The sequence below is a fragment of the Cyprinus carpio genome, chromosome B6, assembly GCF_018340385.1.
Source record: "Cyprinus carpio isolate SPL01 chromosome B6, ASM1834038v1, whole genome shotgun sequence".
In the NCBI taxonomy this organism is placed as follows: Eukaryota; Metazoa; Chordata; class Actinopteri; order Cypriniformes; family Cyprinidae; genus Cyprinus; species Cyprinus carpio.
The window spans coordinates 27,155,766-27,179,287 of NC_056602.1; the positions used below are offsets into that span (position 1 = coordinate 27,155,766).

General features: G+C 34.0%; 1 protein-coding gene across 1 annotated transcript in view; it reads right to left on the reverse strand.

Annotated features, from left to right (window-relative positions):
- Window positions 1-557: 557 nt before the first annotated feature.
- The window catches only part of LOC109052265 (guanine nucleotide-binding protein G(i) subunit alpha-2), a 41,506-nt gene continuing 18,541 nt past the window's right edge, over window positions 558-23,522 (reverse strand). Inside the window, exons 2-9 of the mRNA XM_042726566.1 lie at window positions 12,391-12,433; window positions 8,591-8,732; window positions 8,281-8,441; window positions 4,602-4,730; window positions 3,744-3,873; window positions 2,371-2,524; window positions 1,932-2,147; window positions 558-1,296 (exon numbers count right to left, since the gene is read on the reverse strand). Coding sequence (XP_042582500.1) covers window positions 1,957-2,147; window positions 2,371-2,524; window positions 3,744-3,873; window positions 4,602-4,730; window positions 8,281-8,441; window positions 8,591-8,732; window positions 12,391-12,433 — 950 coding nt within the window. The 3' untranslated portion in view covers window positions 558-1,296; window positions 1,932-1,956. The remainder of the gene's footprint in view (window positions 1,297-1,931; window positions 2,148-2,370; window positions 2,525-3,743; window positions 3,874-4,601; window positions 4,731-8,280; window positions 8,442-8,590; window positions 8,733-12,390; window positions 12,434-23,522) is intronic.

A 23,522-nucleotide genomic window follows, 5' to 3' on the forward strand; every position in this document is an offset into this window, starting at 1 on the left:
GCTTCAGCCTGCCAGCCAATCAAAAAGCGAGAAGTGAAACGTGAACGCTTCACACCTGAAGAGAACTGATTGATTCAGCGTATTGATTTGATAATAATATTTGTTTATAAAAAATATAAATTAAAACGAGTTGAAATAAGAAATATTGGCAATGTAATTGTAGCCTATTTTATTCATTTATTTTGATAATATTTACAACATATTGGTTTACACGAGAAACGTTTCGGTTTAAAACAAGACAACTTTTTTTCTCAAATTTAAATTGTAACTCAGGTTTGTATTTTTTAATGCTTTATTTTATCGTTTTGTATTTAATGTAAGAATCTTGGGAAATAGTTTTGTCAGCGGGACTTCATTATTTACACAAAATGTTTCTTCAGCGGCATCATGTGGCCGTGAAATGATATACACTTCTGAATCTGCACTAATAATAATTAATTAAAATAGCATAAAAAAGACAAATTCCAACCATAAACAGGGTTACCAGCATCAGCAAAAACAAATCTGCTGCATCAAGATCACGAAATAAAATAAATAAAAGACACAAGGAGCACAAGTCTATCTTACATATCAACTTTTATTTCCAACAAAATCTTTTATGGTATTTAGATATTAACCCAAAGACTGTGGTCTAAGTTTTATTTAGCTCTTAAAATGTGCTCAACACTTTTCACTTCTCATTTAATAGCATGAATAAAAACAGCCCTATGATCTACAGACAGAGAAAACAAGGCACAGACATCGCGCAAAAGAAGGGATGGTACAGCAACAGGAAGGAGAGATGCGAGGGCCGATATAAATATTTTACACGTTAGTCGATTCTGGACGCTGTCGAAGTCAAGCTAGTAGAGAGAGTGAGACACGTGAGGGAATGGTTTGGAGCAAGCGAGCAATTTCATGAGATCCGTCATGCAACAATATACAGCTGGAGCCTGGGATGCAGAGTGGTGTTACAGAAGAGATGTCTCGTTTTCTTTCTGTGCTCACTTTAACTTTACAAAAGAAGCTTTTTGCTATTGAGTTTCAAGTCCTCACACACTAACCTGTCAGAAACCAAACAAATATCAGAATATAAACCTGACTCTCCACCTGTTTTCTGGCAGAAAAGAACTGCAAAATCAAATATTTACACATTGAGAACAGATTTAAAATCAGGTTCAGGAAAGAAGGATGGTGTGCTGGAATTCACGAGTCTTTTTCAGGTTGTCACTTAAAAACCGTTACGATTCTTGTAGGTAGTTGGAGGCAGTCTAGCATGTCGTGTAGAACCAGCTCCATCGAACAGTTTACACCTTCCTGAGGAACAATCACAACAAATGAAGAAGTTATTAACAGTTTGTCATGTTATATCATTTCAAACCAAACAAACTTGCTGTGTGTTAAATGATTAGTTTGTGAAATATGCTTGTGTCACCTTTAAAATAAAGTAAGCAATTAAACATCTACTTATCAGGTTAAAAAGGTTCGGTTTTAGCACTGATTAAGCATGGATGAACAAAAAAGATATTTAAGTGATTGTATATAAATTAACTGCTTTTCTTGTCAACAAAGAATCCTGAAAAACTAAATGTATTAGTTTCCACAAATACATGAAAAACTGTTTTCAACATTAATAATAATAAAAATGTTTTCTGAGCAACAAATCAGTATATTAGAATGATTTCTGAAGGATCATGTGACACTGAAGAATGGAGTAATGATGCTGAAAATTCAGCTGCACATCACAGGAATAAATTGCATTTGACTATATATTACAATCAAAACCAGTTCATATAAATTGTAATAGAATTGTACAGTATTTCTGTTGTTTCAAATTAATGCAGCCTTGGAAAATCTCAGCAACCCCCAACTTAGTGCACGTGTTCCTCAAATGTTAAAACTACTATTTTTGAGCATATGAACACAGGTGTGTTTAATGTGTGTTTCTTAACCTCATCTTTCTCTTGGCCACCTTCATTAAAAGAGGCCGCAGTCCTTCAGGTTGTTTTTGATGATGACGTCAGTGACGGCGTCGAACACAAACTGCACGTTCTTAGTGTCAGTCGCACAGGTAAAGTGGGTGTAAATTTCCTTTGTGTCTTTTTTCTTGTTGAGGTCCTCAAACTTGGTCTGGATGTAACTGGCAGCCTCATCGTATTTATTGGCTCCTGTATAAAAACCACACAGGAGATATTGTCAGCAGATTTGAACATGCAGTTTTAGTTGCTTATAATAACCTTATAGTTATTATAATTCTGGTTTTGCTGCACTACACATGACAAAAGAACTCGAATGATTGTTCTGGCTTCAACTGAAGCCTCATCGCCGCATTTGTGGGATAATACTGATCTTCACAGAAAATGATTTTGACTAAGCAGTGAAGACAGAGACCTGAGTACTCCGGGAAACAGATGGTGAGAGGGCTGCGTGTGATCTTCTCCTCAAACAGATCCTTCTTGTTGAGGAAGAGGATGATGGAGGTCTCGGTGAACCACTTGTTGTTACAGATGGAGTCGAACAGCTTCATGCTTTCATGCATGCGGTTCTGAAAAACAGGAGTGTGATGATTGAGAAAGTGAAGGCTCAGTAACTCAACAGCAGAGGGCGCTGTCAGCTTGCGTTGGGCTGCAGTCTAGCGTACACAAGGATCTGATCTTCACAGGTATTAGTGATGCATTAGTCAGTGTGTGACGCCAGTCTAAATAAACCTGAGCACTCTTTCATAAAGAACACAGTATTATATTTTTAAATATCCACATACTCAAGTAGCTATTTACTTGTTTTAAGAAAACAACACTTACTTAAATTGGTACTTATTTCAGTACTATTCAATGCTAATTCAGTCGATACTATCACTATATCAATGACAGTATCGATCGCATAAAAATGCAAAATTAATATAAAGAGAATTTTGAAACAACACTTTGTTTTCCTAAACAGGTGTAGCTGTCAACAATTAATAATTTGTTTAAATGTACTGCTCAACCTTAAAATAATGAATCACATCCTCAATTTTATGATAATTTAATATCAATTTAAATTATTTAAATGTATCGCTAAACATAAAAATAATGAAATGCTTCCAAAATCTTATAATATTATATAATTTTAATCTGTTTAAGCTTACTGCTCAACCTTAAAATAATAAAACAAAAATTACTCATGTTATTTTATATCTTTTAATGTATTGCTTAACATTAAAATAAAGAAATATTTTCGCAATCATATAATTGTATAACATTTCTTAATTTTTTAAATGTATTGCTCAACCTCAAAATAATGAAATACTTCCAAAATCTTATATTATTATATTATATAATTTTAATTTGTTTGAGCTTACTGCTCAACCCTGAAAATAATTAAATATTTCTCCGATCTTATACTGTTATATTATATATTTGAATGTATTGTTCAACATTAAAATAAAGACATTTTTCCCAATCGTATAATATTATATAACATTTTTTTTAATGTATTGTTCAACCTTAAAACAATGAAATATTTTCCCACTCGTATCATTTTATATAATTTGAATTAATTTCAATGTATTGCTCAACCTCAAAATAATAAAATACTTCCATAAATTTTTAATTTTATATTACATCATTTTAATTTGTTTTAACGTATTGATCAAACTTAAAATAATAAAATATTTCCACAATCTTATTATAATTTTATACAATTTCATTTTATTTTGTTTAAATGTGTTTCTCACCCTTACAACAATGAAATATATGAACTATATGACTGTATCTGAAACTCACCATCTCCTCATCTTCTGCCAGCACCAGGTCGTAAGCGCTCAGAGCCACACAGAAGATGATGGCTGTTACTCCCTCAAAGCAATGGATCCATTTCTTCCTCTCTGACCTCTGACCTCCCACATCAAACATCCTGAAGAGAGGAGGGAATAAGGTTGAAGGTATTGAAATGCAGCAGGAGAAGGTGAACATGCCCATTAACATTTCATCAGGGTCTCAGAAGAACAAAGACCAACTGAAGATAATGAGAATGCACTTTCTACCTGTATCCATATAGCTTCACTAGCTTCTAACACATCCAGAACTCTAATTTTGTAACAGATTTTTTTTTTTGCTATGTAATATTAATAATGCTCCATACAGTAGCATAATGAAAGCAGATCTCGGGGCATTGCAAATGTTCAGAATTCCAAGAAATATTAAACTGGTGGAACAGCATGAAAAGACACTGAATACATTTAATCTAAAGGATTTTGCTTGTATTATAAAAACGGATAAATTACATTATTTTAATAGTTTTTTATTATTATTTGATCATAAATCTGCAAACATGCAAACCATATAAATAGGAGAATTTTTTTTTTTTTACTTTCATGTAGCTTGCATGTTTGCAACTTTATAAAAAACTAAAAAAAAAACATTAAAATGGTTAAATAATTATGTTTTATAATTATTTATAATTGCCTATTTTTATAATTAAATATTTGTAAAATATAAACAAATATTTAATTTAACTTAATATTTGAATATATATATATATTTTTACTTGCATGTAGCCTGCATGTCCTGAAAGCAGTGTAATGACACATTTTTAGGAAACTGTTTGTTGCTTCTAGACACACAGCGTGAAATGTTTCTCACTTGAAGTGCAGATCTTTAAAAGTGAAATGTGTCTCCACGATTCCAGTGGTCTTCACTCGGGTCCTCAAGACGTCCTGCTGGGTGGGGATGTAGTCTGCCCGTGCTATCCTGTCCAGATCATTCAGATAACTACACACAAACACACACACATATATATATATATGCAATTAGGTCCCATCACAGCTCAAATGAAGAAGTTTCATGTGAATGAATCATTAATATACGCAGTGAGGCAGTGAGTCTTAAGCATTAAATCTGCCTTCATTTCTGTGTCACAGTCATAGAGTACGTGGGCAGAGGAATGGTGTTTGTATTCACGTTTGAGATCCGACACCTGCTTTAGTGCCTGATAAGCTGCGTTTACAATGGACTGCTTGCAACTGAATATTATTGTACAGTATTGCTTACTAGTTCACAACTTATTAGTCAGCAAACCCCTCTAGAATTGAGATTATTTACTTGAGACTTATTTAATCAATGTCATTACATTTCAGTTATGTACTGCAACCAGAGCACATTGTATCCCCACAATGCATATTTTATATATAAATACATAAATATATATATATATATATGTCTGTGTGTGTGTGTGTGTGGGTGGGTGGGTTTGGAATACAGTGTACTCTGCTTGCATAATGCACACTACAGCTAATGTAGCTGGTCATTTGCATATTTCATGCACACAGTAAGTCTGCCTGCTGTGTACAGTACAGTGATCAGAGTGAAGTTTGAGTTGAGTCCGATCTTCAGTGTTTCAGCAACACAACAGCTGCTCGTGTGTGAATTAGGCTTTGACTGGAAGCCATAAACAGTCATATTAGACAAGCTACAGGCCCGAGCGCTGAGCGCATTACTATGGCAACCCTGACTGACACTGACCTTTCATACATCATGAATCAGGCTGAAGAATTAGGTCATACTTGCACAACATGTGATTGACAGAAGATACAATTTCAGTTTCATAAAAGTCCTAATAATTTCACCTATAAATGTGAAAATTAAGGGTTTTCTGATCATTCAAACAGTTAAAATGCAACCCTTTTCTCCTTCATGGGTGAATATTACAAAGCCTGCCAAGAACCTTTCTAGGCCATATTTCACACACACAAATTATATATTATATATACACATTATATTATATAATATCTTACACCTAGAACAAAATATAAAGAATTATATAAAAATGTAAATAATTGTCATTGCTGTTTAAAAAAAGGATAAAAAATTCAACTGCAAAATATTCTTTCAAAGTATAAGCAAATTCTACAAAAAATTATTTATTATTTTTATATTATATTATTTTTCTTTCTATTTTATCTATACAAGGTCATTTGCCAAGATATGATATGAAAGATATGTTTTTTTTATATTTTATATATTTTCATATGAGTGTGTTGTTTTTGGCAACAGTGTGTAAAGCGTGAGAAAGGACATGAAGAGATGTGCCCGTGTTCACAGCCAATCAGCTCTAATCTTCACCTCTGTTCCCTGTGTCATATACACTGTCTGTCTGTCTGTCTGTCTGTCTGTGTGCGCGTGTGTGTGTGTGTGTCTATTTTTTATTTTTTTTTAATACATTGCAAGCTCTTCAGATCAAACTGATTTACAACATAAACAGTGACGACATAAACAAGAACAATAATTCTATTAAATTAAACACGAATACAATGATTATTTCCTGAGGTTATGCATTCACCATTAAATGCTTATTAAAACATCATGCTTTTCTGATCACACAATGAGCAAATACTCAACAATCACATTACTCTGAATAAAACTGTTTATCTCAGAGTCATTTAGAATTACAAACATAAATGAAAAACAGAGCTCCTCTATTGTGAGATGAACTGAAATGACCCACTGTCTTCCTTTAGTTTGACTGTTAATTCACATTTCGTGCTTTGAGTGTTTATTTCCTAGAACGCTAGTCTTCCCGCCAGCGCCAGTTTCGGGATGAAGATCATGTGATGGGCAGAGAGAAGCAGGGCTTTCAGCTGCATGGCCTGAGGATGGTGACAGACCCCATCTACTGCAGGATGAGTCGTGGGAATGTGAGGACTTCATCTACTTTCAACAAATATACCGAGCTTAATGCTACTTTTGATCTTGGTTAAGGACTAACTTATGTATGAAGTAGTTATCATTAACTATCCAACTGCTCTTAAAGTTTTTAGGCCCAGACCTCAAATGTGAGATTTTGTGTATAACTGATAACCACGATTATAAATTCAACCATACATGTTTTTTTATCTATACCACAAAAAAAAAAAAAAAAAAAAAAAAAATCACAACACATGAAAACACATGAAACTACATTTGACCTGAAATGGCACAACAGAACAGAAAAAAATATAATATAATATAATATAATATAATATAATATAATATACACACACAAATTTATTCCAAAGTAAAAAATACATACATATACATTTAATTTATAAACTTTATAATAAATTATAAATAAATACTTATGTTTATATAAATATTTATCTTGACCTGGAATTTAAATAAGGATTTTTTTTACACAATAATTTTACACATTTTATCTACTTTACATATAAACAACATATTTATTTATATTTTATTAATAATATCAATACCAGAATGTCTTTTAATATTTTTCAGGTAGAACGTTTTTGTGTTTATAAAACATTTACATTTAATCACAACTTGTACTTGTCTACAAAACTACATGCATCGAAGCAATCACTTTCAGATCGAAAGGTTACGACTGATGATGCAACTTCAGTCAAATGTGTCCAAACTTTCAATTTAATGACGTCACAGTGTGTGTGTGTGTGTGTGTGTGTGTGTTAAGGTCAGAGTGTGTTCAGATCGTGACCTCATTAAAGACAGAAGACATCTCTGATAGCAACAACAGATGGACTTGGCATTGAGTTCCCTGCTTAGACCTCCCTCCCATCATGCCTCACTGTTTATGCGCTGGTGCTAAAACACCGTTAAAGTCACATCCTGTCTAGGGAGAGATTTGTAATTTAGTTCTGTGCTGCCACTCCTCGCACGATTGTGCTCCTCAAGTGTTTGTGTTTATGCAGCTCTGAAGTACACAGATGAAATCAGCAGGCCGTGTGAGGCGTGAGCTGCAGTGATCCGGCAGAGGTGAAGGAGAGAAGATCGCTGTTCTGTGCACGTCTATACGCAAGTCTATCTCTGCTGTGAGAATATATCTCACATAAACATGGTTTTCTTACTTTGCCAGATTGCCAGGGTATTTATGAGCTGTGAAATGCACGCACTGTTTCCTAAAAAATTAAATTAAGAAATATAACCATAAAAATAATTAACATAAAAATCAATTAATCTAATTTTAAACCATTGTCATGCCTATCAGTGCAGCAATTTATGCATTTATAAGGAATTCAATTCAGTCAGACAGTGAACATGACTCATTCGATGAGATTTTAGGGGCGGAGCTATATGCATTTTAGAATCAGGGCTTGCACAGCGTTACACCATATACATGCCAGTGAAATACCTGCCAATAAAATACTGCAGTGATGAGAATAACTAGTAATGTATTTGCTATATCTGACTTAATTCCAAATGGAGCTTATATTTGAGTGTGTAAATGTACACTAAGATGTGCAGCAGGAGCAGTATTGTGTGTGTGTGTGTGTGTGTGTGTGTGTGTGCGTGTGTGTGTGTAGACACTCACTAGGCAGCAGAGTCGTTGAGCTGATATTCTCTGGATCGGGTGAAACATCCCTGAACCCCGCTGTCGGCCCACAGTCTGCGGATCACATTGGCCAGATCATCAGTTAAGATGCCCTGCTCCTCTGCTGCTGCAGACAGAGCAAACAGCTGCCGTGCATCGTCCTGCACACATGCAGACACACACACACAAGATGTTCTGAGTGAGGAATAAATCAGAAAAGTGAAGTTGCAAGAGTGTGGGACTCTCTGAATTATTTACAGAAACGCAGCATGACCTACATACTCATCCCAGACATTACAGGAGGTCTTACCACTCGGGCGGTCTCTCCGTAGTCGATCTTGAGGTTGCTCATGGCTTTAATGATGGCCATTATTGACTGGATGGTGTTGCTGTAGACCACGGCTCTGTACTGCTTACACTCGTCTTCTGAGTAGCCGTCTTCATGGATGATTCTGAACAGAGGGTGAAATGGAATAAATAAATTATATTGAGCTGAAAGATCAGCAGAGAATGGTACACTATCTGAAAACAAAAAACAAAATAAAAACAAAATAACAAAATAAAATAAAACAAAATAAAATAAAAAATGTAAACAATTTTATTATAATATCTGGGAATGGTAATTAAAACATCTAAACATTTAATTTTTTTTTAAATAAAATAAAATAAAATAAAATTAATCTGGGAATGCTAAAGAAAAAAAATCTAATTAAATCTGCATTAAATAATTTGCATCAAAAGATCTGTTTTAAAAAACTCTGTAATCATTTATTTTAATTTGTCTGATTACATGAGTTTTATAAGGCAAATATTGGAAGCAAAAAATATTAAACCATAATAGGCTATACAGTTGTTGCTACAACTAAAACTGTAGCCTATATATTTATTTTGAAAACTGATATTGGCCATCATATCAACTATATCAGCCATAAAACTAATTATCAGCCAAAAATGTAGATTTGTGCCTCTCCGATTTAAAATGTACAGTTTCACAACTGGCTGTTTCCAGTGCTGAGCAGTAATGTTTGACACATTGGATGTTTACTGTGGTGAGCAGTTATGTTTGTCTTATTTTATTTTCACTAACGTCAGCAGATTTAAACGTGTTAGTTGGGCCTTATTGACATATTTTAGATTACATCTTTATCAAAACAATTAAATGTAACGGACTTAAAAAAAAAAAAACACAGGAAAACATTAGAAATATCCATTTTTAAAAAATGTTTTTCGGAAGCTCAGGCTAATGGATCTTAAAAGGTTTGATCAAATAAAGCTGAATCTTCGTACAGCATTTACAGCATTGGTAAATGGTGAACTGAAGAAGTGTGATACATGATTGGTAAATGGTGAGAGTCATGGCTCCTAACCCTAATGGGTTGAGTCTTGAGTTTGAATACCACTAGGCACCGAAAACCCCACCTGCTCCCCGGGCACCGCACTATAAAATGCTGCCCACTGCTCCGGGTGTGTGTTCACGGTGTGTGTGTGTTCACTGCTGTGTGTGTGCACTTTGGATGGGTTAAATGCAGAGCATGAATTCTGAGTATGGGTCACCTGCTCACATCAGGACTGTTTTACAGGTGCTAACACTCTTTGTCATTGTAACACTGTTTCTGCTTAAACCTGCATTAATGACCTGAGCGTGAAACTGGGCTGTCCTCATGAAAAATGGATTGAGATCCCAGCGCCTCCAGTCAACTGGAAATGATAAAACTATTCAAGGCTTTCGCCATCTCTCTTTGTGCATCTGACTTCTACCTACACTGAAAGATATATATAGAACAATAAAAACGTTTCTAGCCAAGAATAAATGCGCAAACATTTCATCAAACAACTTTCATTTCTCTCACAAAACAGTGACCTGATTGCTCTGCATATTATGCACACCATTTTATATATAGCCTTTTTATTATTTTTCTCCTTTTACATAGTAAATTAATTACAAAAGAAACATTCAAACTTGAGTTTTGCAAAGGAAAACATTTAAATGTTTGGGTCAGTAAGATAAAAAAAAAAACACGTTTATTCAGCATGAATTAAATTGATCAAAAGTGATAAAGAAATTCATGTTATAAAAGATTTGCTGTTCTTAACTTTTTATTAATCAATGAATATGGAAATTGTTTTCACAAAAATATTAACCATTTTCAACAATGATAAGAAATGTTTCTTGAGCAATCAGCATGTTAAAATGATTTCTGAAGGATCATGTGACACTGAAGACTGGAGTAATGATGCTGAAAATTCAGCTTTGATCACAGGAATAAATTACGTATTAAAATATATTCAATTTATAAATAGTTACTTTAACGTGCAATAATATTTCCCAATATTACTGTTTTTACTGTATTTTTCATCAAATAAATGCAGCCTTGGTGAGCATATGAGACTTTTTTTAAAAACACCGGGAAAAAAAATACTCTTTCCAACCATGAATTTTTGAATGGTAGCATATGAACAAAGCATAAAATAGCTATTATAAGTTAACCATTTCAAAACCAGGTAAACTGTTAGCAGTTTTATCATCCTTAATAAACTAATGAAAAGGTGTCGTTACTGTATGGACAGTGAGGACTGATTTTTCATGCGGGCTACATCCTCATACTATACTCTCATTTACTAAACCTTAACAAAATAAAATCAAGAAAGCATGCCAAATACTGAAAATAGCATTAAAGAGTTCTATTAAATAATGAAAATAGACTGAAATATATGCTAAAGTATGCAAAATGATGCATTTATGAAGTGTGCATCCACACATGCTTAATCTTGTAAGACGTTTTGCAGAATGAGGGTTACCATCTAGACACGAGCGAGCAGAGCAGAGCAGAGCTGCACAAAGAGAGAAAGAGAAGTTCTATATTTTAATATCGTGAGGAGATGGAAGGTGTCTATTAATCATGAACAGGATGAGGGTATCTGAAGTAAAGGAAGCAGCTCTGCATCACAGGGTCTGTAAGGAGGTGCACTCGTGCGGAAATGAGACTCATAACAGCAGCTAGAGCTGCTCTCTGTGAACTCCTGTTTTAGTGCTGCATCTCACACATGATGTCATTCTTACAAAGAGCTGTGGCTGCAAATAAATATGTGACAGATGAAGCATGGCTTTATTACTGAATCTAAACAGTGTGTGCGCATTTGTACCTCGGCAGCTGCAAGAAGCTAATTTACAGTCTATGTGTGTGATTTCTCAAAGAGTTAAAGCAGCAGTTTCAGAGGAGTACAGAGCCTGGATGTGTCTTCCTGAAAACACAGGCTTGTTTGAATGTAAAAAGAAAAGGAGGCATGAATATGATGCTTAAACAGTGTGTGGTGAATACTCGAGATGTTTCTCATCTTACGATTTCATTTGACACGTACAAACAACACACTAAAACAGAAGTCTGGTTTAACTTAGTGACAGAAATATAGCATTATTGTACAGTAGAATGTACTTCTCAAAGTAATAATAATAATAATAATAATAATTTGTTTAACAAAGTGACATAATGGTAATAATAATATAGTTATTGGATTTTTATTTTTTTTATTGTATTTTTTTTTTTTTAATTGTTATTGTTTGATTACCACTATTTTTATAATAAATTTGTAATAAAAATATTTAACTGTATTTGTATTAAATCAATTATTTGATTGCAAACGTTCTATGAATTCAACTGATTAGGCATGCTTTTATTTTGTAAAATCTAGTTAAACCATTAAAATGGAACCTAGAATAAATGTAAATGGAATTTGGGGGAAGAAAAATACTAAAAAAAATTTTTTGTTAAAACTTTAGGAAATATATTACTACTATACAGTAGAATGCACTTCTCAAGGTATACATAAATAAAGAAATCATTTTGTAATCATTTTATAAAAATAAAAGCATTTTTTTTCCCTTTGATTACATAAAAACAATTTCATAGGGCCCTACCGTTTTATAAATAAATAAATACAATTACAACAAATTACTAAATTGTAAAAGTTTAATTAAATTTAAATGATTGGACATGTTTTTTTTTTTTTTATTTTAGGTTTTTTTTTTTAATTTTTTTATTTTACAAAGCCCTAAAAAATAAATAAATAAAAATAAATAAATTAAAAAAAAATCAACCTCTTTCTACTTACTTCATCTGTTTCACAATGGTGCTCTTCCCTGATTCACCCGCACCTGAAAAGAGAAGAATGGAGTGTCAATAAAAACACAGTGCAAACAGCCAAATAGAATTAAAATACTGGATTTATCTATATATATTTAACAAACAAAAGAATGGTAAAAATATCAATGTCTATGAAATATTCCATACCACTGTGCAGCTCCTATAACCTATTTTGTTTTAATCAGAGGTTACAGCATCTTCTCAGCCACTTGTACTTATCACTTCAGTACTGGACATTTTCATCAACCCTTATACACCTCATAGTACATTCACCACATACTTCTCTACTTGTTGTTATTCCTGCTGCACTGAAGCCTGATGTTCTGAGGGGCGGCTCACAAATTCACCCATGTATACGGAAAGGGTCTGGGAACAGTTCGGATTATTCCTGTATAAATGTAATGAGCTCTGTCTGTCAAAGTGGTAAAAGCACAGCTCTGAAAGTGCTGAGAGAACAAAAACCTCTTCCGGTCCAGCTCTGAGTGGAAGATCTGGAGAGGTCATTCAATTACTGTGAGTGGACAGACAGAATCCAGAGATACGCTCAGGGAGACGAAGAACTATATCAAAAGTGAAAAGGAGAACGAGACGTTTTTCATCAGATCGAGGTCTCAAAAAAACACCAGCTGCAGAACAATTGTACCTACTCATGATTGCTACAAGATGATGTTTCAGCCTTTGGTTTATATCAAAATACCATGGTATTAATACCTGTACCAGGGTGCAGATTTGGCAGAAAGCAAAAAATCGTCTCCATTTCACTTTCTTTTAACATGTTTTAATTTAGTAGGAGATGGAAATGGAAACGCAGCATCTGCGCAGGAGTGCCGTCAGCAGCCCCTACAGCAGCGTGTGAAATGTGCGGCCATCTGCTGAATCATTAAAACAGCTACCTCGCCACGAGACGCACTCACTGCACACTACCACAAACCAATTACTAACTCATACTTTCATCTTTTTAACAAGCATCTGAAGACATTTGGCTTATATTCAAACCACAAAAAAGTGAAAGAAAATTACAAAAAAAAATTATAAAGCATCTGAAGACATTTGGCTTATATTCAAACCACAAAAAAGTGAAAGAAAATTACAAAAAAAAATTATATATATTAATAAAATATAAAATAAACTGACCACCAATGCAACTTTATTGGAGGTGTGCAATTTCCTTAACAACAGTTAAAATAAATAATTAAATATTCAAACCACAAAAAAGTGAAAGAAAATTACAAAAAAATAATTGTATATTTTTGCTTAAAATTAAATGTTTGAAATTTTTTGAAAGTTAATATATTTAAAAAATTAAAAAGTAAATATTTTTAAAATAAAAATAAAATAAAATAATAAATTTAACAACTGATAACCAAATAATAATTTTATTGATAAAATAAAATAAAAAATAAATTAAAAATTAGACAACTGTGATAACCAAATACCACTTAAATAGAAGCATGTACTTTTTGTAAATAAATGGAAAAAAAATAATTAAATACAATAAAATAAAAAATATTTACCAACTGATTACTAAATTCCACTTTATTGGAATAAAATAAAATAAAATAAAATAAAATAAAATAAAATAAAATAAAATAAAATTGATAACCAAATACCACTTTATTGAAAATAAATAAAATCAAACACCATATTATTCTTGAGGAAGTGATTAATTACAATCAATATTAAAAAAAAAATAATTATTTGTTAATTACAATCAATATTAAAAAAAAAAATTAAAAAAGGAAACACACACACACATTACACACACAAACACACACACAAAACAACACACACACACACCAAATTATGTACACACACACACACACAACACAAAACAAAAAAAGTATAAGTGTGAGCTTGTATGAATGGTTGGCCTTCCTGTCCTTATCTGGATTAATAATTTACTTTTATTGTTACCTTTGACCTCCTACAGTATTATGACTGTACTACATTATTGTCCATTGTACTTTGTACAAAGAAAAAAAACTGCAGAGACCCGAGGGACGAGACTTCCAAGAGACACACTTACACAGCATCCCCTGAGCACCAGAGCTCAAGGGACACACCATTACACCAGCTCCACCGTACAACCACAATACTTACTAATGGAGAAATGAGAAAAAGAACCAATAATTGATCCTTATGAGACTTGAAGAATAACAGCTGAACTGTTTATTCACAAACCCCAGCACACCACAGAGAGTAAAACAGAGTAATTGGAGACAAAGGGAGGGTTTTAATACACACCGGACTCATAAACGCAACTAGTACTTTTGGAGCTTGTTCATTTAACAGATGCAAAGCAGATAAAGTTGAGGGTCAGATCAGGAGGCGACTTAAAATAATATCTAATTAAACAAATACTGCAGAAACATCATAAACAGGTCATTTACAACAGCTGCTTTATAATTAGTAGTGTTTGCAAGCATCAGTATTAATTTTGCTCAGGGATTATTATGGATAACTCGCCATACATCAGGAACATTAATGATATTAAACCAAAAACATGATAATGCTTTATAAAAATGAAAGAATGAGAGAAATAAAGTGAGAGAAGCAAAGAGATGTGTGATTCTAAGGCCCTCTCGTCTAACAAAAGCCTCTGTGTGTGTTCGGCTGGCAGAGAGGAAAGGCCGCCTCTGTTTGCTATCATTTGGGCAAACATCAGTGCATCTGAATGAGACCCTCACTGGCCTCATGGCAATTAGTAAGCAGAGGAGAACAGGGCGTCCTCGTTCACAGAGAGAAACGAAACTCACAGGAGTCTGTTTAAAAAACATGCACAGTATACGACAAAATCATCATGCTCACTAGACACTTAGTCTTATTTCATAATGCTTTCAGCTATTCGTTTCAGTTACGTGTCCATTTACCCGCATTTGACCATATTTATCTATTCTGCAAATAAAAAAGACTCGGTACAACAATCTATTCATTGACATTGACATAAAATATGTGGTCCAACACTATTGGTTTTGGTTTAGTGTATGTGGTCCAACGCTAGAACTGTTTTGTACTTTTATTATAGTGTGATTTGATGAATGATGCTGACGATGAAAGAGAGGTCAAGTGAGCGCTGATGTGCCAGTGATTTATTCTGTAATGGAAAAATGACTTGAGGAAATTAAAGAGGCAGAGAAAGATGTATGAAAGAAATAAAGGACAGCAGATAAAGAGGAACATGAATGCACAGGACAAAGTAAAAAGAACTGAACGTGACCCAAATTAAATGGTAAACAATGTATTTTAATAGAAATTAATAATATAAATTATTTTTTTATATGATTATATAAATACATGTATATATAAACATATATTAAACTACACTATAAACTAAAATAAATAAGTTCACAGAATTGTTTGATATAAATGGTGGCTGCAATAGTATCTGTGCTGAAATAAACAGGACTTTGAGCACATTTTACTCAATGACATGAATAATTACATCTCGGTATGAACAGAATATTAAATATTCAATATTAAAAAGACATTTTGGATGTGGAAAAATGTCTTGGATATATTAATAGTCGCCATTCCCAGTTTGATTAAATGGGGCTAAAAACTTTATCCAGAGTGGGGGGAAAATAAAATATTATTGAGATTTGGAAGTACACTGATATTTCAAAACCCACTGAAAATAATCTTTGCAAATATGATTTCTAACTTTAGAAAAAAAATGCACATGCAAATAAAGTAATTTCTACATGAGCTACATGACTCCACTAGTATGTGGCAAATGTGTCATGTTTATCTAATTTAGCTACATTACAACTGGTAATTCCAGCCAGAGCTTTACAGAGAAAGATCTGCTGACTGTAATTCACTACTAGTCTCAGTCTCACGCGGAGGGAGTGCTGGTGGAAGGTCTTATGATTATTGTGGAAAAAAGTGGTGGGAGCTTTTATATATTCGAAGTCGTCATCAGATTGGTTGACTTATACAGGATTTCCAGAAGACTATTAGATTTGTTCACGTTTTCAGGATTACTCCAGTGTATTTGAGTTATTTCCAAACCCTCTCACGAAAGAAGAAAGCCTTCGTGTTTACAACTGTACTCAGAATCAACTAAACACCGAATTCTCATATTTAAAGTTCGCAGCATAGAATCTTTAAAATACGTCTGAGAGTTTTACACACCGGTCTGTTATTGTGGCGACATTTCCACGCACCGAAACGAAGATTCATTACTGACTAACGTTTGAACTCTATAATTAACTGAGATCATTAATGCAGTAATGGTAGAGTTTGAACTATCATGACTTATAGTCTGTAGAAGCAGATCACCATAATTACCAAAGAAAAAAAAAAAAATGTAGAATATTCCACAATCCACCCATGATGAAAAACTGGAAACTTTTCTTTTAAATGAACTATATATAGACACCTTTGATTATTTACTGAAGATCGGCAGAGAGCCAGATAAAATACCGCAGCACTTGATCTTATTAAAATGGAAAAACCCTCCTTTACTATTGCCACACCTACATATTTGCAATAACTTCTGGCCAGCTTTTGAACCTTGTATTACATATGCAGTACATTCAATTCCATTTAATGTAAGTCTACGGGATTAGAAAAGAGAAAGCTCTAAAAAAGGCACTTAAAGTAGGTTTAGTTTTTTTTTTAGATTAATCAATCTGAATAAGGCCTTTATCCCTAAATACTAAGTTTTCAAGTGCCCTTATTATGGATTTTTGAAAATTACCTTTCATGCAGTGTGTAACACAGCTCTAAGTGAATGAAAACATCCTGCAAAGTTTTAAATTTGTAAGTGCACGGTATATAAAGTTATAGTCTGTTAAAAGAAATAGTCATCTCTGAATCATTCAAGCGAAGATTTTGATTTGTTCCTGCAAAGTTTTAAATTTGTAAGTGCACAAACATGAAACATTAGCATATTGGCCGCCACACTTGTTGTCTTTTCATGTTGGTCTGAATGAAAATGCAAATTCATTCTTTGCCACTAGGTCCCGCTTTTGGAGCGTAAAAATAGCGGTTTCCCCGGTAACGCTGCGTACCAAACAAAGCAGCTCACAAACACTGCTCTATCAGGCATTACAGACCAAATTAAATGAAACAACCGTGCACGGTATATAAAGTTATAGTCTGTTAAAAGAAATAGTAGGGGTTTGGAAAAATGAATTGTTGAGCGAATTGTTTGGGAGTCGTTGAGCAAGTAAGGTAAAAAATAAATGCATATTATAAGACAATGAAAGTGTTTCTGACCTTGCATGCATTCAACCTGTTGTTGGGGACTCCCAAAACCAAAATATGAACCTTTCATTACCTATAATGGGGCACAAAATATAATAATAATAATCCAAAACAACTGATATCATAATTATCATATATTCTGATGCACAACAATCTAAACTCTTTTGTTTTCTTTTGCTTGATAAGCATGAATCAAACATCAACACAAAATCAACCATGGACGTCTCTGTTCACTCCACCTCTCAAAGTAAATAAAGAGCAAATGTGTCATCTTTTATGGTGCAATCCATAAAAACTAACCTCTCTCTGGCTTTTCTCTCCAGCTCCGGAGGAAACACTAACTCCTATAGGATGCACTGAGAGTAATTGCCTTTCATGTTGGCTTCATAAGTAACATCAGCTTTCAGGCAGACTTAATAGTTATGGAACGGCTATAGCTCAGGTCAGGACAAATGGCCTCATTTGATCTCCGCTGGCCCACGTAATTTCTGCAAGATTAATCCCTTTACTAGGTCGCAGGTTTGAACTTTGCTTGAGCTGAACTGGAGCAAATCCATCAACAGAGACCTGGTCTTCAAAGGCAGATGAAAAACAAACATTCTGCTGATAATAAATAATGATAAAACTAATCATTTTAAATAATTAGATGAACTGCTTATTTTTTTCAAACATTATTATTATTATTATTACAGATAATCTGAGAGAAGCCTCTTCTGCTCACTAAGCCTGTATTTATTTGATTACAAATACAGGAAAAAAGTTTAATATTTTTATATTTTTTTGTGTAATATATTTTTTAGTTTTATTTAATTATTGGATTAATAAATGAATTTAATATGTGTTGTTTTATGTTTTAAATTTGCATATACTCCAGAATGTTATGAAGAGTGATCAGATGAATTGCATAGTCCTTCTTTGCCATGAAAATTACCTTAATCCCAAAAAAAACCTTTCCACTGCATTTCATTGCTGTCATTAAAGGACCTGCTGAGATCATTTCAGTAATCATCTTGTTAACTCAGGTGAGAATGTTGACGAGCACAAGGCTGGAGATCATTATGTCAGGCTGATTGGGTTAGAATGGCAGACTTGATATGTTAAAAGGAGGGTGATGCTTGAAATCATTGTTCTTCCATTGTTAACCATGGTGACCTGCAAAGAAACGCGTGCAGCCATCATTGCGTTGCATAAAAATGGCTTCACAGGCAAGGATATTGTGGCTACTAAGATTGCACCTAAATCAACAATTTATATGTTCATCAAGAACTTCAAGGAAAGAGGTTCAATTCTTGTAAAGAAGGCTTCAGGGCGTCCAAGAAAGTCCAGCAAGCGCCAGGATCGTCTCCTAAAGAGGATTCAGCTGCGGGGTCGGAGTGCCACCAGTGCAGAGCTTGCTCAGGAATGAGAGCAGGCAGGTGTGAGCGCATCTGCACGCACAGTGAGGCGAAGACTTTTGGAAGATGGCCTGGTGTCAAGAAGGGCAGCAAAGAAGCCACTTCTCTCCAAAAAAACATCAGGGACAGATTGATCTTCTGCAGAAAGTATAGTTAATGGACTGCTGAGGACTGGGGCAAAGTCATATTCTCAGATGAAGCCCCTTTTCTGATTGTTTGGGGCATCTGGAAAAAGGCTTGTCCGGAGAAGAAAAGGTGAGCGCTACCATCAGTCCTGTGTCATGCCAACAGTAAAGCATCCTGACACCATTCATGTGTGGGGTTGCTTCTCATCCAAGGGAGTGGGCTCACTCACAATTCTGCCCAAAAAACACAGCCATGAATAAAGAATGGTACCAAAAAACACCCTCCAACAGTAAGTAACTTCTTCCAACAACCCAACAACAGTTTGGTGAAGAACAATGCATTTTCCAGCACGATGGAGCACCGTGCCATAAGGCAAAAGTGATAAACTAAGTGGCTCGGGGACCAGAATGTTGAAATTTTTGGGTCCATGGCCTGGAAACTCCCCAAATCTTAATCCCATTTAGAACTTGTGGTCAATCCTCAAGAGGTGGGTGGACAAACAAAAACCCACTAATTCTGACAAACTCCAAGAAGTTATTATGAAAGAATGGGTTGCTATCAGTCAGGATTTGGCCCAGAAGTTGATTGAGAGCATGCCCAGTCGAATTGCAGAGGTCCTGATAAAGAAGGGCCAACACTGCAAATACTGACTCTTTGCATAAATGTCATGTAATTGTCGATAAAAGCCTTTGAAACGTATGAAGTGCTTGTAATTATATTTCAGTACATCACAGAAAGAACTGAAACAAAGATCTAAAAGCAGTTTAGCAGCAAACTTTTTGAAAACTAATATTTATGCAATTCTCAAAACTTTTGGCCACAACTGTACAGTATTAATGCAATTTCAAAAAACAGTTTTCTATGTGAATCTATGTTTAAATGTAATTTATTCCTGTGATCAAAGCTGAATTTTCAGTATCATTACTCCAGTCTTCAATGTCACATAATCAGAAATCATTGTAATATGCGGATTTGCTGCTCAAAAAACATTTCTTATTGTCAGTGTTGAAAACAGCTGTGCTGCTTCATATCTTTGTGGAAACTGTGATACATTTTTATTTTCAGAATTCGTTGATGAATAGAAAGTTCAAGAACAGCATTTTTTCATATACAAGCATTCTGTAGCATTAAAAATGTCTTTACAGCCACTTCTGATCAATTTAATACATCCTTATTGAATTCAAGTATTAAATTCTGAAACATTTCAATGGTATTCATATGATTATTATTATTTTATTATTATTTAATGATTTATTTAATGCCAAATAATCACTTATGTGATTAATAAATGCTAAAATTATTATAATTGAATTATATATGTATGCATGTATGTACATAATATTATTGTAAAGCTATTGTATTGTAAATGAGGTATACAGTATACATATATTTTTACACAATATTCATTTACATTTCACTAACAGGCTAAAAACAAAATCTGCATCATCCATCAGAACACAAAGCTGATTTTTAATGCACACTAATGTAAATGCATATATGAAGAATGGCTTGTTTGTAGGTGAGGCTGTTGTTTCTGATGGAGGAAGTTCAGATGTCCCTGTGGAGCGGAACAGTAATGATGTCTGCAGGGCTCGAGGAGAGCTGGGAATCCTAATCAGATAACTTAAATCACTCCTGAGAGAAAGCTTAATTACAGCTGCTGCTCTTGTTTTCGAACCCTCAACGAGACTTTATTTTTCCTTCGCTCCTAATTCTGTTAGTCCAGCATTAAGCCTGTCGGGGCTCTCAGCACCTCGTCTCGCTCTCCTGGGCCCCAGCGCTCTCTTCACACACTTGTTTTTCGCTCCTTTGATCACTTTTTGTACTGTAACAAAAAGTCAGCCAGCGACTTCACCTGTCTCCTGAGGCTCCGCTCTCCCTCTTCATCTTCTGAACCATCCCATTACATCTTCCTAATGCAGATTTGTTGTTTCCTGATTATTAAATTATAGCTTTTGCATGCAGCAACCAACTAGTGCACACACACACACACACAAACACATAGCTGCTTCAAGAAAAATGCTATATTCTATTAACACTCTAAAGGACACTTCCCTTGCCTGTGAATAATATGCCTCAGTAATTAAATACAGTTTCATATATATCCAATGATCAATGCTCAGTCATATTTAAATGCTGAATCATGCACTCAATGATTATACTGACCACAGGAGGGTCATCATTACTGCTGTGCAATACATTTTAACACCCAAATCAGATATGTCTAAGCAAAATCATATAAAATACTAAAAAACAATTTAAAAGATTTGAAATCATATTTAATAATCATACAGATAGGATAGTATTAGTTTGTTACTGTAAGTGGCCATTCATACAGAACGCCATTTTCCACATTGGGCCGTTGCACTCGAATGTCGCGTCTTTTACTGAAATTAGTTCAAATTAATGTTCAAATGTTTGTCAGTAAGATTTTCTTAACAAAATTAATACTTTAATTTAGCAAGGATGTGTTGAATTACTGAAAAGTGACAGTAAAAACTGTTACGAAATATTTATTTTAAATAAATGCTGTTCTTTGAACTTTCTATTCATCAGAGAATCTGAAGCAGCACAACTGTTTTCAACATAAGTAATAATAAGAAGAAATGCTTGAGCAGCAAATCATTAAATCATAGAACGATTACTGAAGGATCATGTGACACTGAAGACTGAAGTTATGATACGTAAAATTCAGCATTGCATCACAGGAATAAATTACATATTAAAATACATTAAAAAAAAGTTATTTTAAATTAATAATAATATTTCACAATATTACTGTTTTTACTGTATTTTTATGAAATAAATATAGCCTTGTCAGCACAAGAGTCTTTGTGCACCTTTTTATAGAAACACTTCCTTAAACTCATAAGCATATTCATGTCTTAAAAGTTCAAAAGGCTCTGCAGAACAGAAAAGATCCCGAGGGCAGTTTGCAGAGTGGCCACAACTCATGTGCTTTCTGCCCTCATGCAATGCAGATCAGGTTTCTGCACCGAGTGAAAGCGATTACTGCAACAAAATACACGTATTCTCAAGATTCATCCCAACTGTCCGAGTCATTTGGCATCCATGGCACATTACCTCAGCTCAGAGACCAAGGATCATCCTTCAAACCTGCTCAACAAGCATTTTACCACAGAAATGCACAAAGAACATTTCACCAGTAGAACGCTGAAGAACATTTATGCATAACTTACGATACAAGTTAAGCAATTAAAATGCTGTTTAGAGAAACCCAGAAACCGTAGTGATTCTCAGCACCACAGAGGCCAAGTGTTTCCCTGCGTTATTCTGAGCAGATGCATGTGTGTGTTTCCTCCAGCGCTGTGAGGCATTTATAATACCACCAGCAACATAAAGGTCAGAAGCTCCACTTCTGTTTCCTATTATAAAATCACATAGATCTTCTAGAACGCTGATGACTAAGAAGCTTTGCGTCTCCAGTTCTATTATTCATCCTAACACAATGGCAGCTTCCTCTTTGTGTGCCTGATTCAGACAGACAGCTCCCAACTGTCTCATGCTCCTGTCACTGCCGTAGAGGAAGTGAGTGGAAATGGCAAACCAGAGCTGGCAGTAAAGGTCTGCACGGGATTTCAAATCCAGCCTGAAACCAGACCCTGCGCCCCGACCCAACCCAGCACAACCAGTGCTGTCACATATAAAAACTGAAACATGAAAGTCATGCCATGGGGATCGGGCCTCGCTTTTAGAGCCAATCAGAAATGCTCAGTGTGGTTGTCAGCTGAATGTATGAAATCGCTGACACTTTTTATCAGTTTTATACGTTCATTACAAGCCTAAACACCAAGTTATGAATAAAACACTAACCTGAACATGGCCAGACAACTTGGATCAGATCAACTGTAGATGTATACAGTTCACTCTAGAATTATACAAACTTAAAGTTAAAACTAGACATTAAGCAGAAGCGTTTATCCAGAGCAGTATAAACTATTATAGTTTTTATTTTTTATTTTATTGTAAAAACATAATATTTTTGAATTATCCTTTAAACTGTATCATTAAAAAAAGTTTTTAGCTTAATTTAAGTCATTTTATGTTTTTTTTTGTCATTTTGAGTTTTTTTTTTGTATTACTATATAGGTTTATCATTTATCATATTTTTGACTGTACTGTTTTATTTATTTATTGTTTAATCTAAAATTTTATTGAAGTTAATCATTTAGCAGTATTATATTTATTTACATTTATTAGTATTATTATGTTATTTTGCTAATTAATTTTATAAAAATGAATTAGCTTTATAATTTCAATTTCGATTTAAGTAATTTGTGTTTTCATTATTTTTATTTATGTAAATATTACCATCTAGGCTGTTCATTTACTTCAGTTTTATTTTATT